Here is a 22,904-nt window from a genome sequence, read left to right as displayed (position 1 = left end):
ATTACAGTAGGCCTTGGTATGACTATACTAGGCCGTGGTATTTCACATATACTACTAGCCCCAAGGCCTAGTATACTCATATTTGAAATACCACGGCCTAGTATAGTCATTCCAAGGCCTAGTGTAATAACTCTAGTTTTACAAAATAGAATCTGGTTTCATGAAAAACAAACTGTTGAAACTTGTCTAAAAAATAAGTTTCTTTCTAGTTTCACCAGTTTGTTTTTGGTGAAACAAGATGCTAGTTGTTAAAAATCGAGTTATTACAGTAGGCCTTGGTATGACTATACTAGGCCGTGGTATTTCACATATACTACTAGGCCCAAGGCCTAGTATACTCATATTTGAAATACCACGGCCTAGTATAGTCATTCCAAGGCCTAGTGTAATAACTCTAGTTTTACAAATTAGAATCTGGTTTCATGAAAAACAAACTGTTGAAACTTGTCTAAAAAATAAGTTTCTTTCTAGTTTCACCAGTTTGTTTTTGGTGAAACAAGATGCTAGTTGTTAAAAATCGAGTTATTACAGTAGGCCTTGGTATGACTATACTAGGCCGTGGTATTTCACATATACTACTAGCCCCAAGGCCTAGTATACTCATATTTGAAATACCACGGCCTAGTATAGTCATTCCAAGGCCTAGTGTAATAACTCTAGTTTTACAAATTAGAATCTGGTTTCATGAAAAACAAACTGTTGAAACTTGTCTAAAAAATAAGTTTCTTTCTAGTTTCAACAGTTTGTTTTTGGTGAAACAAGATGCTAGTTGTTAAAAATCGAGTTATTACAGTAGGCCTTGGTATGACTATACTAGGCCGTGGTATTTCACATATACTACTAGCCCCAAGGCCTAGTATACTCATATTTGAAATACCACGGCCTAGTATAGTCATTCCAAGGCCTAGTGTAATAACTCTAGTTTTACAAATTAGAATCTGGTTTCATGAAAAACAAACTGTTGAAACTTGTCTAAAAAATAAGTTTCTTTCTAGTTTCACCAGTTTGTTTTTGGTGAAACAAGATGCTAGTTGTTAAAAATCGAGTTATTACAGTAGGCCTTGGTATGACTATACTAGGCCGTGGTATTTCACATATACTACTAGCCCCAAGGCCTAGTATACTCATATTTGAAATACCACGGCCTAGTATAGTCATTCCAAGGCCTAGTGTAATAACTCTAGTTTTACAAAATAGAATCTGGTTTCATGAAAAACAAACTGTTGAAACTTGTCTAAAAAATAAGTTTCTTTCTAGTTTCACCAGTTTGTTTTTGGTGAAACAGGATGCTAGTTGTTAAAAATTGAGTTATTACAGTAGGCCTAGGTATGACTATACTAGGCCGTGGTATTTCACATATTACTATACTACTAGCCCCAAGGCCTAGTATACTCATATTTGAAATACCACGGCCTAGTATAGTCATTCAAAGGCCTAGTGTAATAACTTTTAATGGAGCAGATTACATTCATCCACTCAATGCTGACTTGTATTCCCCATGGACTTTCATTGGGGTTGGGTTTTGAGTGTTGTGTTTTGAGAAAATCACATACTTTGTTTTAAAATATTTGCACAATTTTATCTTGAAAAAAAATGGTTTCCTGATTCATGGCCTGCAGCTTTGCTCATTCCAATATATTTAACGCAGACTAGCAATGCTGCATTTTAACTCGTATGTGTATTTACTTGCCCAGGTGTGTGAACATAACAAAATTCAGTTATACATGGGAAGTTTTTTAATTAATCGGAGTTTAAAAAATATAGTGCACTCAGTAATGGTATCAAATAAGGATTTTTATTACCATAAACAACAACATTACACCATTTCATCTTGCCAGTGCACCCGTCCTACATCAGAAATAAAGTAGGCCGCAAATTTGTCCCTCATTTGGCCAACTTCAACGGATGACCTGAGAGTGTGCTGAGTGAATTCAGGCAATGGGTTAGGAGCATCATCGTCCAGTTCAAAGGTCGGGTGCTCTTTAGCCATCACAAAGTTATGTAGAACCACACAGGCCTTCACCACCTCATCGACTGTTTCAAGTTTAAGATTAATGGCCGTGCCCAGAATTCGCCATCTGGAAACAAGAATCCCAAAAGCACACTCGACAGTTCTTCTGGCCCTGGTCAGCCTGTAATTAAAAATTTTTTTGGTGTGGTCCAAGTCCCGGCTGGAGTAGGGTTTCAGTAAGTTTCCGCACATTTGAAAAGCCTCATCGCCAACCATTACAAAGGGCAGTGGCGGAGCTTCGGTGTGAGGAAGAGGCCGTGGCATAGGGAAATTAAATTGGTTGCCATACAACCTCCGGCCCATGTCTGAGTTTTTAAAAGCCTGCGAGTCATTACCACGGCCAAATGCTCCAATGTCCACTGCTACAAACATACATCCGGCATCCGCAATTGCAATGAGTACTATTGAAAAGTACTTTTTGTAATTATAGTACTCAGATCCCGTTCTTTGGGGTTTGATGATCCGTATGTGTTTCCCATCAACAGCTCCCAAACAGTTGGGAAAATTGCATACTGTCCAGAATTTGTCAGCAATTTCCATCCACTTTTCAGCGGTGGGCAGGGGCATAAATTCTGGGCAAAGAACATTCCAGAGAGCCCGGCAGGTGTCAGCAACAATTCCAGACAAGGTAGAGATTCCAATACGGTACTGGAAGTGTAGTGAGGATAGGGTTTCTCCAGTCGCCAGGAATCTGTGAACAGACAAAGAAGTAAAATTAATATTTATGTATATTATTTTTAAAAACTATAAAAAAAATATTAGTACATTCACGAAAACTAATTACCCAAGGTTTTGAATACTAAATTTACAAAAAAAAACATCAGACCACACCCCTTTGTTTTTAAAACATACCGTAATGTCACCAGTAGCCGTTCCTCAGGAGGAATCGCACGACGGAGCTGTGTGTCCTGTCTCCGGATGGATTGTTGGACACGAGCAAGCAAATCCATGAAACTTTCGTGGGACATCCGGATATAATCAGTAAATTTCTCCGGGTTTGCACGTAGCTCGCTGTAGAGGGTGTGGTATGCCCCACGGCTCTCACGGAGTTCAACAATCGGATGTATCCACATACGCCGCCGTCTTCGCTGCCTCTCTCTCTTCCTTTGTTCATGGCAAGCAACTGCATACGCCTGAGCCATCGCGATGTCCAAATCCAAGTTGAAGTGAAAACTCTTCCAGCGCAGATCCATGGTCACGAGAAGAATCAAGCAAATGTGAAGAATACTGTAGACAGGGTGTATATATATTAACATACCACACCCACAATGAAGTCCCATTGGTCTTGTGTGTTGTTGAATGGTTGTTTTTTCTTTTTTGTGGGGTTTTTCCAAAATCTGTAAAAAAACGCAAACGCACAAAAAACGCATACAAACGCGCAAAAACGCTGCGTTTTTTTCCTGCATGCGCATTAAAATGCTGGAAAAAAACGCAGCGTTTGTATGCATTTGTATGCGTTTTTTTAATGCGTTTTTTTGCGGGAAAAACGCGCTGCAAAAAAAAGCAAGTGTGAAACTAGCCTTAGTCATGGAACCTTGAAAAGATTTAACAGTCTGAGTAAGCTCCCGCTGGAGTTGGTTGTGAGAGGAAGCAAGAGCCCTATGTTCCACTGACAAACCCTGCATAATTTGGGTCAGATAGGACACCTGATCCGCCAAATTACAAAGCGAGAAAAATCAGAGAAAAAAAATGCAAAATCCTCTTTAAATATATAGGTCAGCTATAATGTCATGGTACTGCAGTGAAGTATAACGCAACCTCCACCAGGGGATACTGGTTAGGGAAGCGAGGTTTCACACACAGCGTAGCAACACTGAGCAGCAGCACAAGTGCCACCAGGTGGTGAAAGAGTGGTCAGACAAGTCGAGTCAGCAACAGTCTGTTAGAATCTGTTCAGGAGAAGAAGTACCAGAGGTCACAGAAGTACACGTGGTCAGAAACAAGCCAGGGGGTCAGCAACGGTGGGAAATGGATAAAACAAAGACAAAAAGACAGAAGCAGGTCCGAATGCAAGCCAAGTCAAAACCAGGGAGTCAACAAACTTACAGGGAAACACTGAGTCAGGACAGACAGAGGGAATAAACAGACACAGGGCAAGTCAGGGATCACAGCAGGACAAATCAGGATATAACAGAGTCAAATACACAAGCCGAAGGCAAAACTATAGCTGACACCACCTGCAGGATGCAGCGGAGCTAAATAGCAAACCTGAAACCATACTGAGGCTGAGAAAAGTTAACCTCTGAAATGACCAGACTGGGAACATGGAAAGACAGGACACAAAACCCAGTCTGGATCATGACAGGGATTGTATTGGGCAGGTGATGAGCTATGCCTGGTTTTCTCCACATATACCGTTAAGGCTAGTTTCACATGAGCGTTTGGAGGCGCAGCGGACGCTCGCCGTGAAGCTCCGCCCCTGCCACGCCTCCTCCAGTCAGCTCCGCCTATGGGTGCAAGTCGCTGGATGCGGCTTGCGTACCCTATCTTTAGCATTGGGTACGCAGGCTGTGCGCAGGTATGCTTTTGCCGCCGCATGCGTCCTTTTGACGGTGCGCCGATCGCACCAAAATGCAAGGCCTGCGTACCCAATGCTAAAGATAGGGTATGGAGGCCGCATGCAGCGGCATGCATCCATAGGCGGAGCTGACCGGAGGAGGCGCGGCAGGGGCGGAGCTTCACGGCAATCGTCCGCTGCACCTCCAAACACTAATATGAAACCAGCCTTAGAATTATCACCAAAAAGTTCTATCTTCAGCTCATCAAAGCAGAGAATTTTATTTCTCATAGTCTGGGATTCCTTCATGTGTTTTTTTTTAGCAAACTCTATGACGGCTTTCATATGTCTTGCACTGAGGAGAGGCTTCCATCAGGTCACTCTGCCATAAAGGCCCGACAGGTGAAGGAGACTGCTGCTCACATTCAAAATCCCCTCCTGTCCTGAGTACCATGTCATGTAACATCACAACGGAAAAAGGCACAGACCAAAAAAGATTTTTGATCTTGGACTTTTTCCTTTGTTGTGAAATGTGGACACTGCCTTTAAAAAGCCAAAATAAAACCAGTTACCTTAACATAGTTGAATATATGACATATCTGTGTTAGTGCTCTCTGTACTGTACAAAGATTCCACAGGAAAATTTCAGAAAATAAAAAATAACAGTTACCAAGGATCAGATTCCACATCAAGATGATATGTCGGTAACTGACACTTTATGAGAAGAGTGTCTCTGGAGTAATGAAGCCAAGCTGGAGGGGAAAGTAGGTTAGAGAACTGGAGAAAGTTCTTTAGCAACAGAATATTTTACTCCCAAATCAGCAAATGACAGCTCAAAGGCATGGACTACAGCAAAGGCTGTTTTTCAGGAAACTATTCAAGAGAAGGTACAGAATATGGTGTCAAAATATCCAAAAATTAAATACTGAATCATTATGTTGTTGGCTTAAAGGAATTTTCCATTCTCAGTAAACTTCTGTCCCTAGGCGCAGTTCAGTTTATTGAAACAAACTGTGCTTAAGTCCAAGTTCATACTATCAGTATGTGGCCAGTATTTTACCTCAGTATCTGTAAGTCAAAACCAGGATTGGAACAATTAGAGGAAAAGTATAATAGAAACACGTCACCACTTCTATATTTATCACCCACTCCTGGTTTTGACTTACATATACTGATGGAAAATACTGACCAGATACTGAACGTGTGAACGTGGCCTTACTCACTCTCAATGGGTCTAGCTATAAGTATCTGTTGCTGCCCCGGTTGCTGTTATTTATTTTCAGTGCTGACATCATGTGAACAGCGCTGCAGTCAATCACTGACTTTATACTATGTAAATTAGCATAGCTGAGGAGCTCAGAGATTGGCTGCAGCGCTGTCAACATGATGTCAGTGTAATAAGCAGGTGCTAGGATGCAGTAACACAAATGCTGCAGAGCAGGAATTAACTATATTTAATTATTCAACAGCAATAAACTCCTCACAGGGAGAAAACAGGGAAAATGGGGTACAAAAGTAAACTGAATAACTGTTATTTAACTAGACAGTCTTTTGATAACAGTTTCATTTATCGTGGCTCCGCAGCCCGTCACTCTCTGAAGGTCCCATTGGTAGTAGAATGCCGGTGGCTGTCGGTGTGGCGTCTTAAGGCATCCCCGCCCAAAACACGGTTCTGCTTGTGGCGGCAGCGGGCAGTCTCCGGTTTTGCAGACTGAGTCCTTAGTCCACGTAACTGCAGAGCAAAAGAATAGAGCTCTCCGCAAGGTTCCACTCATCGCTTGTCTCTTTGAGCAGCTGCCATCACCTGTTTTGTGTTTTGCCCGGCGTGCGTTGGATGTCAGTCAATACCCAGATGTCCGTACTGCGATGCTCTGTCCGTCGCATGTTCCCCTGCGCACCCGACGGTATGGGTGAGTCTCACGATGCCACCCTGTCTCTGCACGCTGCAGCCTATTGCTTTCCTCACTGCGGCTGTGATCTGCACCTGCTCAGTGTTCTGACAGGAAGCCCCCTTCTGTTCCCACGCAGCCCCTTTTTGCTTACTGTCCCTGGCCACGCCCCCTTCACCCAGGTTACCGCCTCGCTCCGGCTGCAGTTGCATTCCCTCCAGCAACAGGAGGTGCAGCCCCAGCAGTTCTGGACCCGGCACTTCAGCAGCCCTGGCAGCCCAGTCCTCTCTTCTGCATCAGCCGAGCAGACAAACATGAGACAAGGGCAGCAATAGACACATAATGCTGGTGCAGGTCGGGTACATAAAGCACTTTTTTTTTAACACCGGACCGTTGACAATGTTTAATGAAAAACAGACTAACCCTATAATCTATAGCTGGCAAGACTGAGCCATGATGGTGGCCAATGTTGCTGTACTCGAGTTGTTGGCACTCCTGTGCTTTCTGCATGGTGCCTATGTACGGTACAGTATAATGGAGGTATATCCCTAGAAGCAATGCTTTTGGAATCAGAATGATAAAGCGCTTCAGCTAAGTAATGGGTGGTGGGGTCTGTTCAAGCAGCTGTAAGGACTGCTGAATTCAGTACTAAGGACTGGATACTTATCTGCCTGATAACCCAAAGAAATAGTAGAAATTTATGAAGAAACTCAGTTTACCTGGTTTAAAGGGGTCAAAATCAACAGCATAAAGTAGTAATAGAAATACTAATGTGGCGCCCCTGAGGGTCCAGTCACCACAGAGGTACTGCACCTCAGCCAGAGGTATGGTACCCCACTCTCGGGTAAGGAGGGGGCACTACCCAGTACCAACACACTAGTATCCAACACCACACCTCTCCAGGCCAGGGGGGAACTAGGTAGAGGGTGTGGGTGGAGGAAAAAGATAAGGGTAGGACAGGTGGAGAGAAAGTTGACAGTTGGTAGTGGAAAGTTGTCATGGAAACGAGAGTCAGTTGGAGCAGGTGTCAAGAAAGGAGAGGAGTGACGGAGAGGGGTTCTAGTGAAAGAGAAGGGGTCCTAGGGGCCAGGGAAGTGAAGAATCCACCCGTGGCGCCCGAATCCATGCCGACCGTAGTCGGGTGGAGGGACCAGGTCCCAGTGGGGACCGGCCCCAGACTAGTGGACAGACTGTAGGACTCAGCTATCTAACTGGAGGCTGTAGTAGCTGTATGTGCGACAGCCAGATCCACACACTATCGCTAAAAAGGCAGCCACATGGGGTCAAGGGGACCAGGAGAACGTCGCCCGACAGGACCTGTGGCAGCTGGCTTCGGACACTGTGTTTGAGGCGCAGGGCAGGAGGGCGTGAGATGGCACAGAGAGATGACCTGGGAAGGTACACAAGAAGGGGGTCCTGGAAAAGTGCACCCAAACTACCCGAAAGCTGGCTGGACCACTGACCCGGAGGATACAGCACCCAGCTGGTGATTGTAACCTAAAAACTGTGAGTAAAGTGTGAAGTCTGCACCCTGCTGTGTCCTCAGATTTATTTACTACATCACCTGCCCTGCACTACAACAGTTACTATCATCAAATTAACCCTATAACTGCCCTGGGGCCCGCTCCACCCGTGGAGAGCTGGAACATCTCTGCTGCATCACCAACCGCCCCAGTGGACCTGAACAGCAGCATCGGCCATCTATTGCCGAACACCACGGGTGGCGTCATGACTTAATCCCCTATAAACTTTCCCCCTTACATTTTATTGCATGCCCAGGGCCACAGACTGGATCACTGCTGCCGTGACATCCCCTGAAGAACTGACCGGGCTGGACTAAATACCCCCGGCTCTAGTGAATGTCGCACTAACAGTATATGATTGGTGCTGGTAATCCATTAGGTGATATCTCACACTGGCCTAATGGTGCCACCATATACTGTACATTCCACAGTGTGAGTGTAAGGGGATTATCCAACTTTTTAAAAAAATGGTTACAAGAGTCCAACTTGTGACTGCTGCAGCCAATCAATGGTTATAGAAATTGAGTGCCGTGTCACTACCTTCACAGCTCAGCGCAGAATCAGGATTCCAGGACAAAGGCGCGTAACTACTGAGGCAACTGATTGGCTGCAGCGCTCATGTGTCGGCTGTTTGTAAACAATGACTAAGACAGGACAATCCAGAGTGGAGGGAAAAAAGAGGTCTATATGCTAGCCTTTTTGCGTATATGTTTTTTTTCTATTTTTGCAGCTGATTAAAAAAAATAGTAAACTTTGATAAATTAACTTGATGAGATGTTTCTAAGGAATGTAAGAAAGACATACTGATCCAACCAAAAAGAAGATCTGTGTCCAGTCTGATAAATTACAGACATTTCCTATCGGTGCAGAACTTAAATATCATAGCATCATTTCCATGTACATGGACATCTACATATCGGAATGAATGATCCTATGACCGCCATTACAAATACATTGCACTTTCATTTTTCTTCATTTTTTTTTTAATTGAAAATACTAAGAGGTAAGTGTGCAGATGAAAAGGATCAATGGATGGCGGATAAGTTCAAACCAGGCTGTGAAAGGGTTAATGAATATCAAGTAGAAAATAAAGGAAGGGGGGCGATGTGGAGGCAGAGAGCGGGGTTGTCATTGTGTTTGCTTTGTGTCAGCTGTTGGGCGACATGAGAGCGGATAGAGCTTCATATAATGGGATCTGGCCAAGATAAAGTCTGGGTGCGTAATCACAGCTGCAAGATCCCTTGGATTATTTAAAAAATGAAAGTCAAGAAAAAGCCAGAAGAGAGGTTCCACCACACACTGATGGCTGTCACACAGCGGACATACAGTATGTCTTATGTGTGACTGACATGACACACAAGGCAACGAACAGGAATATTATCACATCTTATCTGCACGATCACCCCACACTGGAGCCAGGAGATTCTGGAGATACATGACCCCCATGGTCACCAGGAGTGATGGCACTGATCATAGTATAACCCGTGTCCCACCTCTATGTATAGATCCTACAGTGGTCGCAGTACCAAAGGGAGGTAGACGGCGGAGTTTACTTACTGATAAGTCAGACACAAGATATCTACATGTGTGTACTCAAAGTGCCTATAAAGATAGATGGATAGATAGAAGACAGATAGATAGATAATAGCACATACAAGTAATAATAAATATATCTGACTCATATCTAACTATATATATCTAGTAATCTTCTTGTGATCAACTGTCTAATAGTAACATTTATTAAATCTACCATCTATTTCTAAGTCTATCTATCTATCTATTTATCTATCTATCTATCATCTATCTATCTTTCTATGGTATTTCTAAGTCTATTTATACTGTATATCTCTCTATCATTGTTTAGAAGAGGCATTTTCACTTTTAATGTGAATTTTGGAGTTTTGAACCATATATATTGAAGACTTGGATAAGGTCTTGGGACCTGCACCCATTACTGATATGGTGCTACTTTCTGTAAATCTATCATCTATCTATCTATCTATCTATCTATCTATCTATCTATCCCATACCTATCTATCTATCTATCTATCTATCTATCTATCTATCTATCTATCGGTCTGTCTATCACATATCTATCTATTCATTTCTGCATAACACAAAGTTTAGCCTCCTGATCTACTTTTAGGTAATGAACTGCAGTAAAACAAATCTCCCACCATTTGTCTTCTACTTCTCTTCCTGGAACATGTGATCCACCATATTCCCATTGTACTAAACTGGTCCAGTCCTAGGAAAGCTGACACATGGATCCTATAGACATATCCTAGTCTACAGTCTCATGTTGGGAGGAGTAGATGACTTGCATAGTCGGTTGCTCATAAACAAGTGCTGTATTATATGTGTTTTCATAAAGAGGTTCTGCAGCAGCTTCTGTCTCTGCATAACATTTTCCTCTGTACAAGATTATTGCACCAGACAGACATTTCTGCAGTTCATCCTCATGACCTACCTTATATTTCTTAATGTTTAGATTGGACCTGCACTTACAGTAGAGGTATACATGCTGTAGGGCAGACACCACCATTTCTAGTGGACATTTAGTGACAATCATGTAAATCCAATAGCTGAACAGTAATGACTGCTGTTTTCTGCTTAATAAATTATTAAGTGTTTGTAAACAATCTGCACAAGAAGAGATAACATGATGAGGACCCATTGTGTGCTGAGTCCAGCAGAACATGATGAGGACCCATTGTGTGCTGAGTCCAGCAGAACATGATGAGGACCCATTGTGTGCTGAGTCCAGCAGAACATGATGAGGACCCATTGTGTGCTGAGTCCAGCAGAACATGATGAGGACCCATTGTGTGCTGAGTCCAGCAGAACATGATGAGGACCCATTGTGTGCTGAGTCCAGCAGAACATGATGAGGACCCATTGTGTGCTGAGTCCAGCAGAACATGATGAGGACCCATTGTGTGCTGAGTCCAGCAGAACATGATGAGGACCCATTGTGTGCTGAGTCCAGCAGAACATGATGAGGACCCATTGTGTGCTGAGTCCAGCAGAACATGATGAGGACCCATTGTGTGCTGAGTCCAGCAGAACATGATGAGGACCCATTGTGTGCTGAGTCCAGCAGAACATGATGAGGACCCATTGTGTGCTGAGTCCAGCAGAACATGATGAGGACCCATTGTGTGCTGAGTCCAGCAGAACATGATGAGGACCCATTGTGTGCTGAGTCCAGCAGAACATGATGAGGACCCATTGTGTGCTGAGTCCAGCAGAACATGATGAGGACCCATTGTGTGCTGAGTCCAGCAGAATATGATGAGGACTCATTGTGTGCTGAGTCCAGCAGAACATGATGAGGACCCATTGTGTGCTGAGTCCAGCAGAACATGATGAGGACCCATTGTGTGCTGAGTCCAGCAGAATATGATGAGGACTCATTGTGTGCTGAGTCCAGCAGAACATGATGAGGACCCATTGTGTGCTGAGTCCAGCAGAACATGATGAGGACTCATTGTGTGCTGAGTCCAGCAGAACATGATGAGGACCCATTGTGGGCTGAGTCCAGCAGAACATGATGAGGACCCATTGTGTGCTGAGTCCAGCAGAATATGATGAGGACCCATTGTGTGCTGAGTCCAGCAGAACATGATGAGGACCCATTGTGTGCTGAGTCCAGCAGAACATGATGAGGACCCATTGTGTGCTGAGTCCAGCAGAACATGATGAGGACCCATTGTGGGCTGAGTCCAGCAGAACATGAGGACCCATTTTGGGCTGAGTCCAGCAGAACATGAGGACCCATTGTGTGCTGAGTCCTTAGAACTTTACATTGTGTCTGTGACTATCCAGAGTGTACAGGGATGAGGGAAGGAAGAAGTGTATGAGCTATGTTCTGCACTAACACAATGCACAACCTTCCTTATCATCCCGGGACACATTTCAGTAAGGTGACTGGCACAACATCTTACCTCCCAGCCATTCAGATGAGATGTTCTGCAGCAGAGTGAAAGGGATGCAAAAAAAAGTTACCAACAAGTCACTGCAAGCCAAGGAACAGATGAAGATGTTGGTAGCAGTCCTCATTGCCTTCTTCCTGATGATAATATACACCACAAGACTGTTGCCAAAAAGTGCCAGGACAAAAATGATAATGTACAAGATCAGAAACACCACCTTGGCATTGAGGGGCAACTCTGGGATGTAAACTAAGGGTTTAAGACCATAAGCTGCAATGAACTGCAGCCTGCTCATGTTGTGCTCCCTCAACAACTGATTGAAGGCTTCTGGAGTAATATTGAGTCTTCTGTCCATGGTGCTGAAGTTTCCTGACTCTGAACAATGAGAAGAGCCCACCTGCTCCACAAAGCAGCCCACTCACATGGTGGTTCCTGAACCCATGTGACCAATGCTCCAAAACTTTCAATGGCATAGTAACACTGTATCTCCAGTCATCAATTTGCTGTCAGTACTCCAATGTGGTCTGCGAACAAGACACTTTATGGACCTCTTCCATTGGTCAGGTGTAGATCACACTCTTCCATAGTGGTAGATTGCATCTCTTCTCTTTCTACAGGTCTGTCTTGCCTATGTGTCTCCTTCTTCTCTTCTTCAGGAGTGAGAATTTGTGGTTGCCCGCTCCTCTCTGCTTGTGCCTTGAAATGATGCCTGGTCTGGTGATGCTTGCACTCGTTGTTGTCAGCAGGAGGACTGTCTGCTTACTGCACTGCTGCTTACAGCACAAGACACAATAGGGATCTCATTGCTGGCAGAGTAATTGCAATTCAGTGATGAAAATCCTCGCCTTTCACTCCTTGAGCAAACATTGGTCCAGTGCATGTGTGATCGAAGGAGCTGGAGACAGCTTAGCATGAAAGTGGAATATGACAGATGAAAGAGAAACGAAATGTGCTTGGACTTCATATGTTATGGAATGAAGTACAAATAATCCCTGGATACTTGTGCAATTTCCCCAGAAACAGCCAATACATCACTGGCTTTGATGAGAATAAAAGTTTAACCCTTCTGCAGTTACTGAGAAGTGGGATAAGCGGAAGATTTTGATGGAATTCAGGCAAAATGAGCAGCAATACATATTTATATTTATGGCATTGACAAACTTTTAAGAGAACCTGACTGCTCCTCCGTTGCCCCGAAATCACCAGCATTCATATATTCCTTTATAAATTCCCAGTCTAACAAGCCCTTTATCCAGTTTGACACATTAACAGATTTTTAGAAAAACTATTTCTGAAGTCTGTTTTATCATTTGCAAATTAACTTTTTGACCAGTCAATGTGGCATTGTTTCCGCAGACTAGTCGCCCCTGTGGAAGTGTTAACGTGATTTGTAAGATCCAGTGTCATTGTCAGATCTCTGCGAAACTCGTGCATGTGTGTGACTTTCTTTCATACACGCCATTGCGTCTCTCCAGCTGGGTGTACCCCAGCTTCAAAGGCTCACTGCACGTGACCGGAAGCAAAGAAGAAGCCTAATGTCAGCTGAGGAGCCAAAGATCAAGCTTCTTATTTGCATCCAGACATGTGCAGTCCACCTCTGAAGCCAGGAAGCGTACATGCGCGAAAGTTGCGCACATGCGGATAGAGCTGACAATGACGCCGGATCTTGCAAATCACGACATCAGTTCCACAAGGGCGTGAAAACATGATAATTGGGATGACTAGTGTCACGACTCTTGTTCTCAGGTGTCCGGGGACCGGGAGATCCTTCGCTGTCCCTCTTTGTTAAGGGCGCCCTAGCTCGCCCTGTTCCCCCGATTATTTCTGATGGTCAGACACCGGGGCCACGTACCTTGACTTAGCGCCTGAATCCATCCTCAGTTTGTAATCTATCCCCACCCAGGGAAGAGGGGAGTAGTGGTGTACCATAATACACCAACCAGACAGATGAACAATGTAATGTGAACAGGGATAAAGGAAAATACCAATCATACAAATATAACTAAAAGTAGGAGAAGGGGAATTAGTACACACTCAAAACCTAGCAACAGTCACAGATAAATCCACCACACGCCTTAAATAACAACCACCAACCAATAACCTCCAGCCATTCAGCAAAAGCTAGCTCTGACAATGAGTGCTAGCCAGGGCCCAGATTATATAGGGGAAGGGAGTGGCTAACAGTGAACAGCTGAGCCTTAATGCAGGAAAGCTTCCAACAGCTCGCAACCGAGCAGATTAACCCCTGCACTACTAAAAGAAACCTGCACCGTTTAATATGAAGGTGAAGTGCTTCTAATAAGTGCAGGTGTAGAAGAAATCAGATGCTGACATCTTCTGGCTCCTCTCTATCGTGGTAAAAAGGTGACAACTAGTCTGGGGAAATAACGCCGCGTTGACTAGTTGAAAGGTAAATTTATATATTACAATGAAGACTTTAGAAATAATTTTTCTAAAGATCTGTTAATGTGTCAAACAAGAGTATGAAGGGTTTGTTAAGCAGTGTGTATATAAATGTATATATGATTGCTGATGATTTAGGGGCATAGGGACTTGTCAGGTTCCCTTTAACATGACATTCCACTCTTGATAAGTTACATCTCCAAATCCTTATAATATCCATAGAAATAAATAGCCTGCAGCAGAAACAAAGGGGAGGTTAGGGGTTATCAAACTCTTCTTGAGTTCAATATATATAAAGTATTTACTAAGCACCTAAGCTCCCCCCCAGTGACTTTTGAAGGCAGCCTGACATTTATTTATCACATAAATCTGTGGCTATTATAGGGATTTGGAACTTTCCTAACAGAAAAAAACATAAAATATATTAGAAAATTAGTGATCGTAGTTGGCCCTAAATATGATGGCATGTTGAAGGTGACACAAAACTTTAATGACATTTTAATCACAAAAGTGGGGACCCAGTGGGTGAGACTCACAATTGTTAGAATAAAAGGATCATATTCTTCATCTTCACTCTCTTTATTGAAAAATTGGAATAATATAAGATTATTAAAGAAAAGCACATGAAGGGTTTCTTAAAGCTCCACTCCAGCATTTTTTTCATTTCAGAGGTACTACTAATGTAAGTTCCCTGACTCTAGTCTCATACTTACCAGCTGCTGTCTTCATCTGTTATCAGCGCCACTCCAGTCGTCTCCAGCATGTTGTGACCTGCCAGATCACTCCAGTGTTTGCTAGATGAGACGGAAGTCACAACTCACTGTAAATCTATGAGAGGCAGAACGAGACTCTTAGAGAGTAGGGGTGCCGTCACACTAAACGATGCACTAGCGATCCCGACAACAATACGACCTTGTCAGGATCGCTGGTGCCTCGCTACATGATCACTGGTGAGCTGTCATAAAGGCAGACTCACCAGCGATCAAGACCAGCGAGGACACTGGTATCCAAGGTAAATATCGGGTAACTAAGTGACTCACGCGCTTAGTTACCTGATATTTACCTTGGTTACCAGCTCCCAGCATCTGCTTACAGCGCTGGGAGCTCGCTGATCGTTGGTCTCCCGCTGCCACATGCAGCGAAGTGTGCTGGCCAGCAGGAGACCAACAATCAAAAAATGGCCCAGCATGTTCCTGCACGATCTGCGATACCCGGTGGGGGGGCCAGTAGCTGATGCATGTCACACACAGCGATGTCGCTTGCAAGATCACTGTTGCATCACAAAATCAGAGATCTCGCTAGCGATCTCGCTGTGTGTGACGGGGCCTTTACGTACACTGAGAGCTCTAACCATTAAGTCAGGAGCTGCTGTCACAAGATGGCGCCACAGGATCGGAGAGGTGCCGGGAATAGCTGAAGATACAGTAGCTAGGGTTAGGGTCCTTATGGCTGTGGCACCACTCCAGCACTGGAGTTAAAAAAACAAAAGGCGTTGGTGTGTGCTTTAAAGGGTTTGTCCAGATTTAGAAAATCATGGCTGAAGTTTTCAAAAAGCATCAAATGCTGCAAATGGTATTGGCACTTATCTCCTTTAACGTCAATGGTACTGAGTTACAATGCCGGACAGAACCTGCGGACAGGTGGACAGGTGTGCTGCTGTTTTTAGAAGAAAGCAGCCAGTATACTACCAGTATAACTTGTGAGTAAACCTGTATGCTCAGTCACTACGCAACTGAGAATGAGAAATCCTACCCTCTTCATGAGAGTTTATCGTGAGAAAATTTTAACTGTATATTATGCTACGGAAAAAACTTAATTTTGAGGAACAGCGATGAAGTAAAGGTTAGCATAGGATCATGAAAACGTGCCTGCTTTTGACTGGTATTACAGCTCAGCTCTATTGAAATGGCTAAGATACAGTACCTCATGTAACATGTGAGTGGATTTAGGGCAGCTTTTGCAGGAACGCAGTCATGTTTTCCAGTATTGCACAGCTTCCTTAAAGAGTTCATCCGGGACTTTTATTTTTACTAAAGGCCTAAAAACTAACAGACAGGTTGTTGCTAACTATCTGCTTGTTCTACCAGAGCGGCACAGAGAAGTCACTGACATGCAATTCAGCTGCTCCTTGTCAATAGAACAGTTCTTTTTCTTTCGGCAGCTCCATTGATGGGCGTGACGGCTGATGTCATGCTGATTGACTGCTGGCTACCTGCATCGAGACAGCAGGGAACTGGTAGTCAATCAGCATGGCATCGGCAGTCACACCCCTTCAACAGAGCAGAATCGAAGATAAGCTATTGCTCTGTTGACGTGATGTCAGTGGAAGCCTCTGAATCTCCAGCAGGAGTGATCTGTGACCGGTGTGTGCTTGCGGACATATCAACTAACTGCCTGTCAGTTCTTAGACCCACAGTAAAATAAAGTATTTTTCACGCCTTGTAATATTTGCAAGTGATATCAGTAGACAAAATTAAATGGTTATTCTGATAATCTATCTTAAAAACTTCACCCCCTCCTCTGTCTACAGGATTTCTGATTGTCAGGGGTGGTGTGTTTCCAATGATTGACTGTTTGTACTAGCATCATGGCTGTGCCCCTGGCCCGAACTCTGCACTCTCCCATGCTTCAAGCAGATACTTTGCCTCTAAAGCACCAGATGAGGGCAGGGCTACTGAAGCTGAGTGTCACTAGATCCAGCCAGATTCAGAGCAGTGTTTACAAGCTGTATAACGAAGAGATTGCAAGCACTGTCTCCCTCACGTAGAAGACCATCAACCTTTGATAGATATGCAGCAGTGGTCTGTAACTTAGGCAACGAGCAGTACACTAAAGAATTAAAAATCCCTCCATTCTTGAGAACAAGCGTTAAATTGCAACATTTCTCGGTTTTACAAACACTTACAAATGTTATCAATTTAAGAAGTTGAGTCAATCTCCTTAAAGGGAACCTGTCAGCAGTTTTGGCCAATATAAGATGCAGCCACTGCCTTTCAGGGCTTACCTACAGCATTCTATAATGCTGTAGATAAGCCTCCGACCTGACCTGAAAGATAAGAAAAATAAGTTTTATTATACTCACTCGGGAGGCCGTCCGGTTTGATGGGTGTCGCGGGTCTTGGGTCGGCACCTCTCATCTTCTTGCGATGCCGCCCTCCTGCTTACTTCATGGCTCCCTGGCATCGCTCTCCTGCGCAGGCGTACTTATCTCACCTGTTGAGGGCAGAGCAAAGTACTGCAATGCGCAGGCAATGGGCCTCTCTGACCTTTCCCGGCGCCTATGCACTTGCAGGAAGCCATGAAGCAAGCAGGAGTATGGCATCGCAAGAAGATGGGAGGCGCCGAATCAAGACCAGCGACACACAATGGACCGGACCGCACCAGACCGCCCCGCAGGTGAGTGTAATAAAAGTTATTTTTCTTATTTTGCAGGTCGGATTGGGAGATTATCTACAGCATTATAGAATGCTGTAGATAAGCCCTGAAAGGCAGTGCCCGCATCTTATATCGGCCAAAACTGCTAACAGGTTCGCTTTAAGGAGATTATTAGGGACATGTTAACCCTTTATAAATATGACTTCATGATAGTCTAGCCCATTTTTAAATCTCAACAAGTTCTTAAGTAGAGTTGAGCTAATTAGTTTGGATTCAGTCGCCGAATCTGAATTTGCCATATTCGTGCCATATTGGCACCCTATGTGTGCTGAATGTATGGTTGATGATCGGTTCCGAACATATTCAGTAATTTCTACTCCCATTGACTCTAATGATGTTCGGCTGTGTTCGACGAATATTGCAAAAACAATATTCGATAACGGCCGAATTTGGAACCGAATCCGAACAGATTTGCTCAACTCTGTTCTTCAGTACCACAAGCCACTTTCTTTGTCTTGAAATCCACTACGTACACAACAATAAACCTAGAAAGGCAAGAAAAAAAGCAGTCATTAGGCAAACCGTTTCCAAGCATCCCCAGCAAGACAGGTAATTTCTATGAGGACTGGAATTATAGAGATAGAAAATATTATAACATAATAGCATGAAATCTCAACAAGAGCAATAATAACCCTCATTAGATGAGATAACCCTTGAAGGTCTAAACTGGATACTTACAGCGCTGTCATCAATACGCTGACTCAGATAGGACACAGAAATGTCATACATTGTGAGGATGGCATCTGACCTTCATGGAGACCTTCACTGTGAGAAATCTGTAGAAATAGCATTCTTTTCGGAAGAAAATTACATTACCTCTTTATTAATGGCTGGAATATTTATTTTTATTTAGTCCACACATAATAATACCTCACATGAATCCTGTGATAACAGATTAATTCAGGAGGCTCCATACATAGAAATAAAAAATAGTTTTCAAAGACAAATAATGACTAATTTGTCTACTTATTATAGAAAGTATTGAAAATCTGTTTCATTTGTTTTCCCTGAATTCCTTATCAGACTTTCTAAGAATCTTCTTTTTGATTAGTAACTATTGCAGGTTCTTATTTCATGATTAGTAGACTGGAACTACTGTGAAGGCCACTTTTACGTCAAATTTAGGAGATCCTTTTTTTTATTATGCTTACTTTTATAGCGCCATAATATTTCACAGCACTTTACAGAGATTATTTACACAGTCCCTACTAGGGATTACAATCTAAATTCTCAAAATTCCTTATCAGTATGTTTTTGGAGTGTGGGAGAAAACTGGAAAACCCAAAAGAAACCCACACAAACATGGGGAGAACATACAAACTACATGTAGATGTTGTCCACTGCTAATCACCGAGCTATCATGCTGCTTGAACCATTCTCTGACATATGACCTATTCCTTAAAGGGGTTGACCATTCTTTATCTACAAGTCTGAAGTCACTGTAAGTACAGTATATGACTGCAGACTTGTGAAACCTCATATTGCGAGCATTGTGCATTGTGAGGATTCTCCAGTGCCAATGCCGGGAATGTGTCATGTGACCACAAGTATGTGATATTCATACCTCCAGCCATATTCTGACTAGAATACACTTGCATTGAGCAAGGCCGTGTCCATCTAGTTAAAATTTGGCTGGGAGAGTACATATTGCATACTTGCGCTCACATGACCGCCCAGAGGCAACATTGGGAGAAGTATAACAGCGCGTAGTGTGCGCACTGCGCAATGTGAGGATTCACAAGTCTGCGCAGCAGAACACGTAAAGGGGGTAAATATATATTTTTTTGTTTTAAACTTCTTTCTGGTCTTCTGTAAGAGAAATAAATCACAAAAAATGGAATCTGACCAAATTAAAAGTTTATGTAAAATTTGCTGAGAATTTTATTAGTCTTGAACCCATTTACTCCTCTCTTTTATTGCGCTCCTGACTAGCTACTTCCTCTCAATTGGTCTTTCTCTCTGACAGTCCTGAGGATTTCTAATGTAATCCTACTGTATCAAAAAATAGACAGTTGCAGAGTAGAAGAGTAGTAAATCTGGGACACCTCACGCTGTAAACCTAGTCCATTAATGTTTCAAAGTCATTTTTTTATTTTGCTTTTTTTGACACTCACTTTCCAGCAGATTTTGATGAAATTTAATAATGTGCCAGCACTGAGCTGTAGCTTTTCCGAGGCGTCAGGCTGCCGTGTTTTCTCATCTTAACTTATTTTTGCATTTCAATCACAGTAAAAATTAAAATAATGGGAACAAATAAATTGACTGTAGATGACAATCTCTTGTTATTGACGAGATGCTGCGATGTGGAATTGCTTCTTGTCAAATATTAGAGATCCGTAATGTATTAGACTATTTGATAAGGTTTAGAATTTTTATAGGGCCTTTTTCACCAGGTTTTTGCTACACAATCTGAGAGCAGCATATTGTAAGGGTTAATCACAGTTTGCTGGTTGGTGCACCTGTTCACAGTTTCTCAAAAAAATGTTCTTAAATGCATATTGCTTTTTCCTACGGACCACCTACCTATATGGTTTCTCGTGATTGAAGAGATGTGGACATATTATGGTAAAGTATGAGACACTTACCTTCAGTACTGTATCTATCATTATGGATAGGGTGACACATATGGACCCACATGTGTCGCCATTTGTTATCCATATCTTGGTTTATGACATATATATAATGCTTTGCATATGAGTCAAATTTATCCTTGCTGGGCTGTACAAGCCTTCACTGCTCTCCCCTATTTTATGTGTCTCCCGTGCACAAAATAACCATCCATGCCCTTCCATTGGAATTTGGAAAGGAAAGCGATGACACTTTTTACAACTACGAATACAGTTGTGCTCAAAAGTTGACATACCCAGCAGAATTTCTGCTTTCTTGGCCTTTTTTTCAGAGAATAGGAATGATAACACCAAAACTTTTTCTCCACTCATGATTAGTGGTTGGGTGAAGCCATTTATTGTCAAACTACAGTGTTTTCTCTTTTTAAATCATAAAGACAACCCAAAACATCCAAATGACCCTGATCAAAAGTTTACATACCCTGGTGATTTTGGCCTGATAACATGCACAGAAGTTGACATAAATGGGTTTGAATGGCTACTAAAGGTAACATCCTCACCTGTGACCTGTGACAAATGCCAGGAAAATTGTTCGGGATGCAAAGAAATACCCACAAATAACATCAGCTGAAATACTGGACTCTCTGAAAACTAGCAGTGTGGCTGTTTTAAGATGCACAATAAGGAGGCACTTGAAGAAAAATGGGCTGCATGTTCTAGTAGCTAGAAGAAAACCATTACTGCACAAATGCCACAAAGTATCTCACCTACAATATGCAAAATAGCACAGAAACAAGCCTCAAAACTTCTGGAACAAGGTAATTTGGAGTAATGAGACCAAAATTGAACTTTTTGACCACAACTATAAACTATACATTTGGAGAGAGGTCAACAAGGCCTATGATGAAAGGAACACCATTCCTACTGTAAAGCATGGAGGTGGATCGCTGATGTTTTGGGGATGTGTGAAATGCAAAGGCACAGGAAACTTGGTCAAAGTTGAAGCAAAGATGAATGCAGCACGTTATCAGCAAATACTAAAGGAAAAATTGCAGTCATCAGCCCGGAAGCTGCGCATGGGACGTACTTGGATGTTCCAACATGACAACTATCCAAAACACAAGGCCAAGTCGACCTGTGATTGGCTACAGCAAACAAAGTGGAGGTTCTGGAGAGGCCATCTCAGTCTCCTGACCTCAATATCATTGAGACACTTTGGGGAGATCTCAAGCATGCAGTTCATGCTAGACAGCCCAGGAATTTACAGGAACTGGAGGCTTTTTACAAGAAGAGTGGGCAGCTTTACCATCTGAGAAAATAAAGAACCTCATCTACAACTACCACAGAAGACTTCAAGTTGTCATTGTAGTTAGAGGGGGCAACACACAGAATTAAGAAATGGGGTATGTGAACTTTTGATCAGGGTCATTTAGCTTTCTTCTGGCGACTTGACTATGCAGCCCATTTTTCTTCCAGTGCCTCCTTATTGTGCATCTTGTAACAACCACGCCGCTAGTTTTCAGAGAGTCCAGTATTTCAGCTGATTTTATTTGTGGGTTTTTCTTTGCATCCCGAGCAATTTTCCTGGCATTTGTCACAGGTGAGGATGTTACCTTTAATAGCCATTCAAACCCATCTGTGTCAACTTTTGTTCATGCTATCAGGCCAAAATCTCCAGGGTATATAAACTTGTGATCAGGGTCATTTAGATGTTTTGGGTTGTCATTATGATTTAAAAAGAGAAAATACAGTAGTTTGACAATAAATGGCTTCTCCCAAGCACTAACCATGAGTGGAGAAAAAGTTTTGGTGTTATCATTCATATTCTCTGAAAAAAGTAATGAGCCACTGACCTGCAAAGAGAGACTGTGTGAGACAGAGCCCCTCACCTCGGGGGGAGTATACCGCTGTTGTAGCAGAGGCAAGAACCTTGAGCACAGGGGGATAGCGCCATCCTCATACCCCTGGGGCTCCCACGTAAACCCCCATACTACAGCTGGGCTATATCAAGGACCCCAGAGACGGATGACATCAAGCACCGCTGGTGCTTCGGTGCCAACATGGGACAAGAAGTGATCCCTCCAATCAAGGTTCCCGAGAACTGATAAGTTTTGCCTCATAAGAGAATAATTTTTGTACTGTTTGTACTCCTTATACTTCTCCTGCTGTCGATATAACCCGTTCACAGTATTTTCTCTGTTATACTGTACATTGTACCAGTATTATCGCCTGTAAATAAACCTCCCCTTTCACTGTTGGTCTGCCTGTTTCATGGTGACATATACCTCTCCTGCACGTTATTACACCTGCGCCCTGCACTCCCTAAAAAATCCATACCTCTTCCTCCCTTTAATTGGCACTGCATTCAGGGATCTTCTGTAAAAGCAATTCACTGTGACCTCCGGCGTGCGTGACGATAAAGTGCTCTCCACTCTTCCTCCCTGCATAATCATCGCTAAGAGCCATGTGTATCGTAATGCACACTGGAGCAGAATTCGCCGGCGCCTGTGCAGAAGATCCCTGAATGCAGTGCCCATAGAAGGGAGGATGAGGTACGTATTGTGGAGGGAGTGCAGGGCGCAGGAGCGGTGCAACAGCTGACGGGCAGTGTTACAGTGAAGACAGGAGGCAGGGATTTCATCCA

At 43.2% G+C, this 22,904-nt stretch overlaps 1 protein-coding gene across 1 annotated transcript in view; it reads right to left on the bottom strand.

The window, feature by feature from the left end:
- The window catches only part of LOC141084386 (pyroglutamylated RF-amide peptide receptor-like), a 274,608-nt gene extending 261,847 nt beyond the window's left edge, over window positions 1–12,761 (bottom strand). Inside the window, exon 1 of the mRNA XM_073569093.1 lies at window positions 11,868–12,761. Coding sequence (XP_073425194.1) covers window positions 11,868–12,210 — 343 coding nt within the window. The 5' untranslated portion in view covers window positions 12,211–12,761. The remainder of the gene's footprint in view (window positions 1–11,867) is intronic.
- Between the last annotated feature and the right edge of the window lie 10,143 nt (window positions 12,762–22,904).

The sequence above is a fragment of the Dendrobates tinctorius genome, unplaced genomic scaffold (assembly GCF_039654945.1).
Source record: "Dendrobates tinctorius isolate UK_male_01 unplaced genomic scaffold, ASM3965494v1 ptg000022l, whole genome shotgun sequence".
Taxonomy (NCBI): domain Eukaryota; kingdom Metazoa; phylum Chordata; class Amphibia; order Anura; family Dendrobatidae; genus Dendrobates; species Dendrobates tinctorius.
The sequence above is the reverse complement of the archived record's forward strand: the minus strand, read 5'-3'. Positions and strand labels throughout refer to the sequence as shown.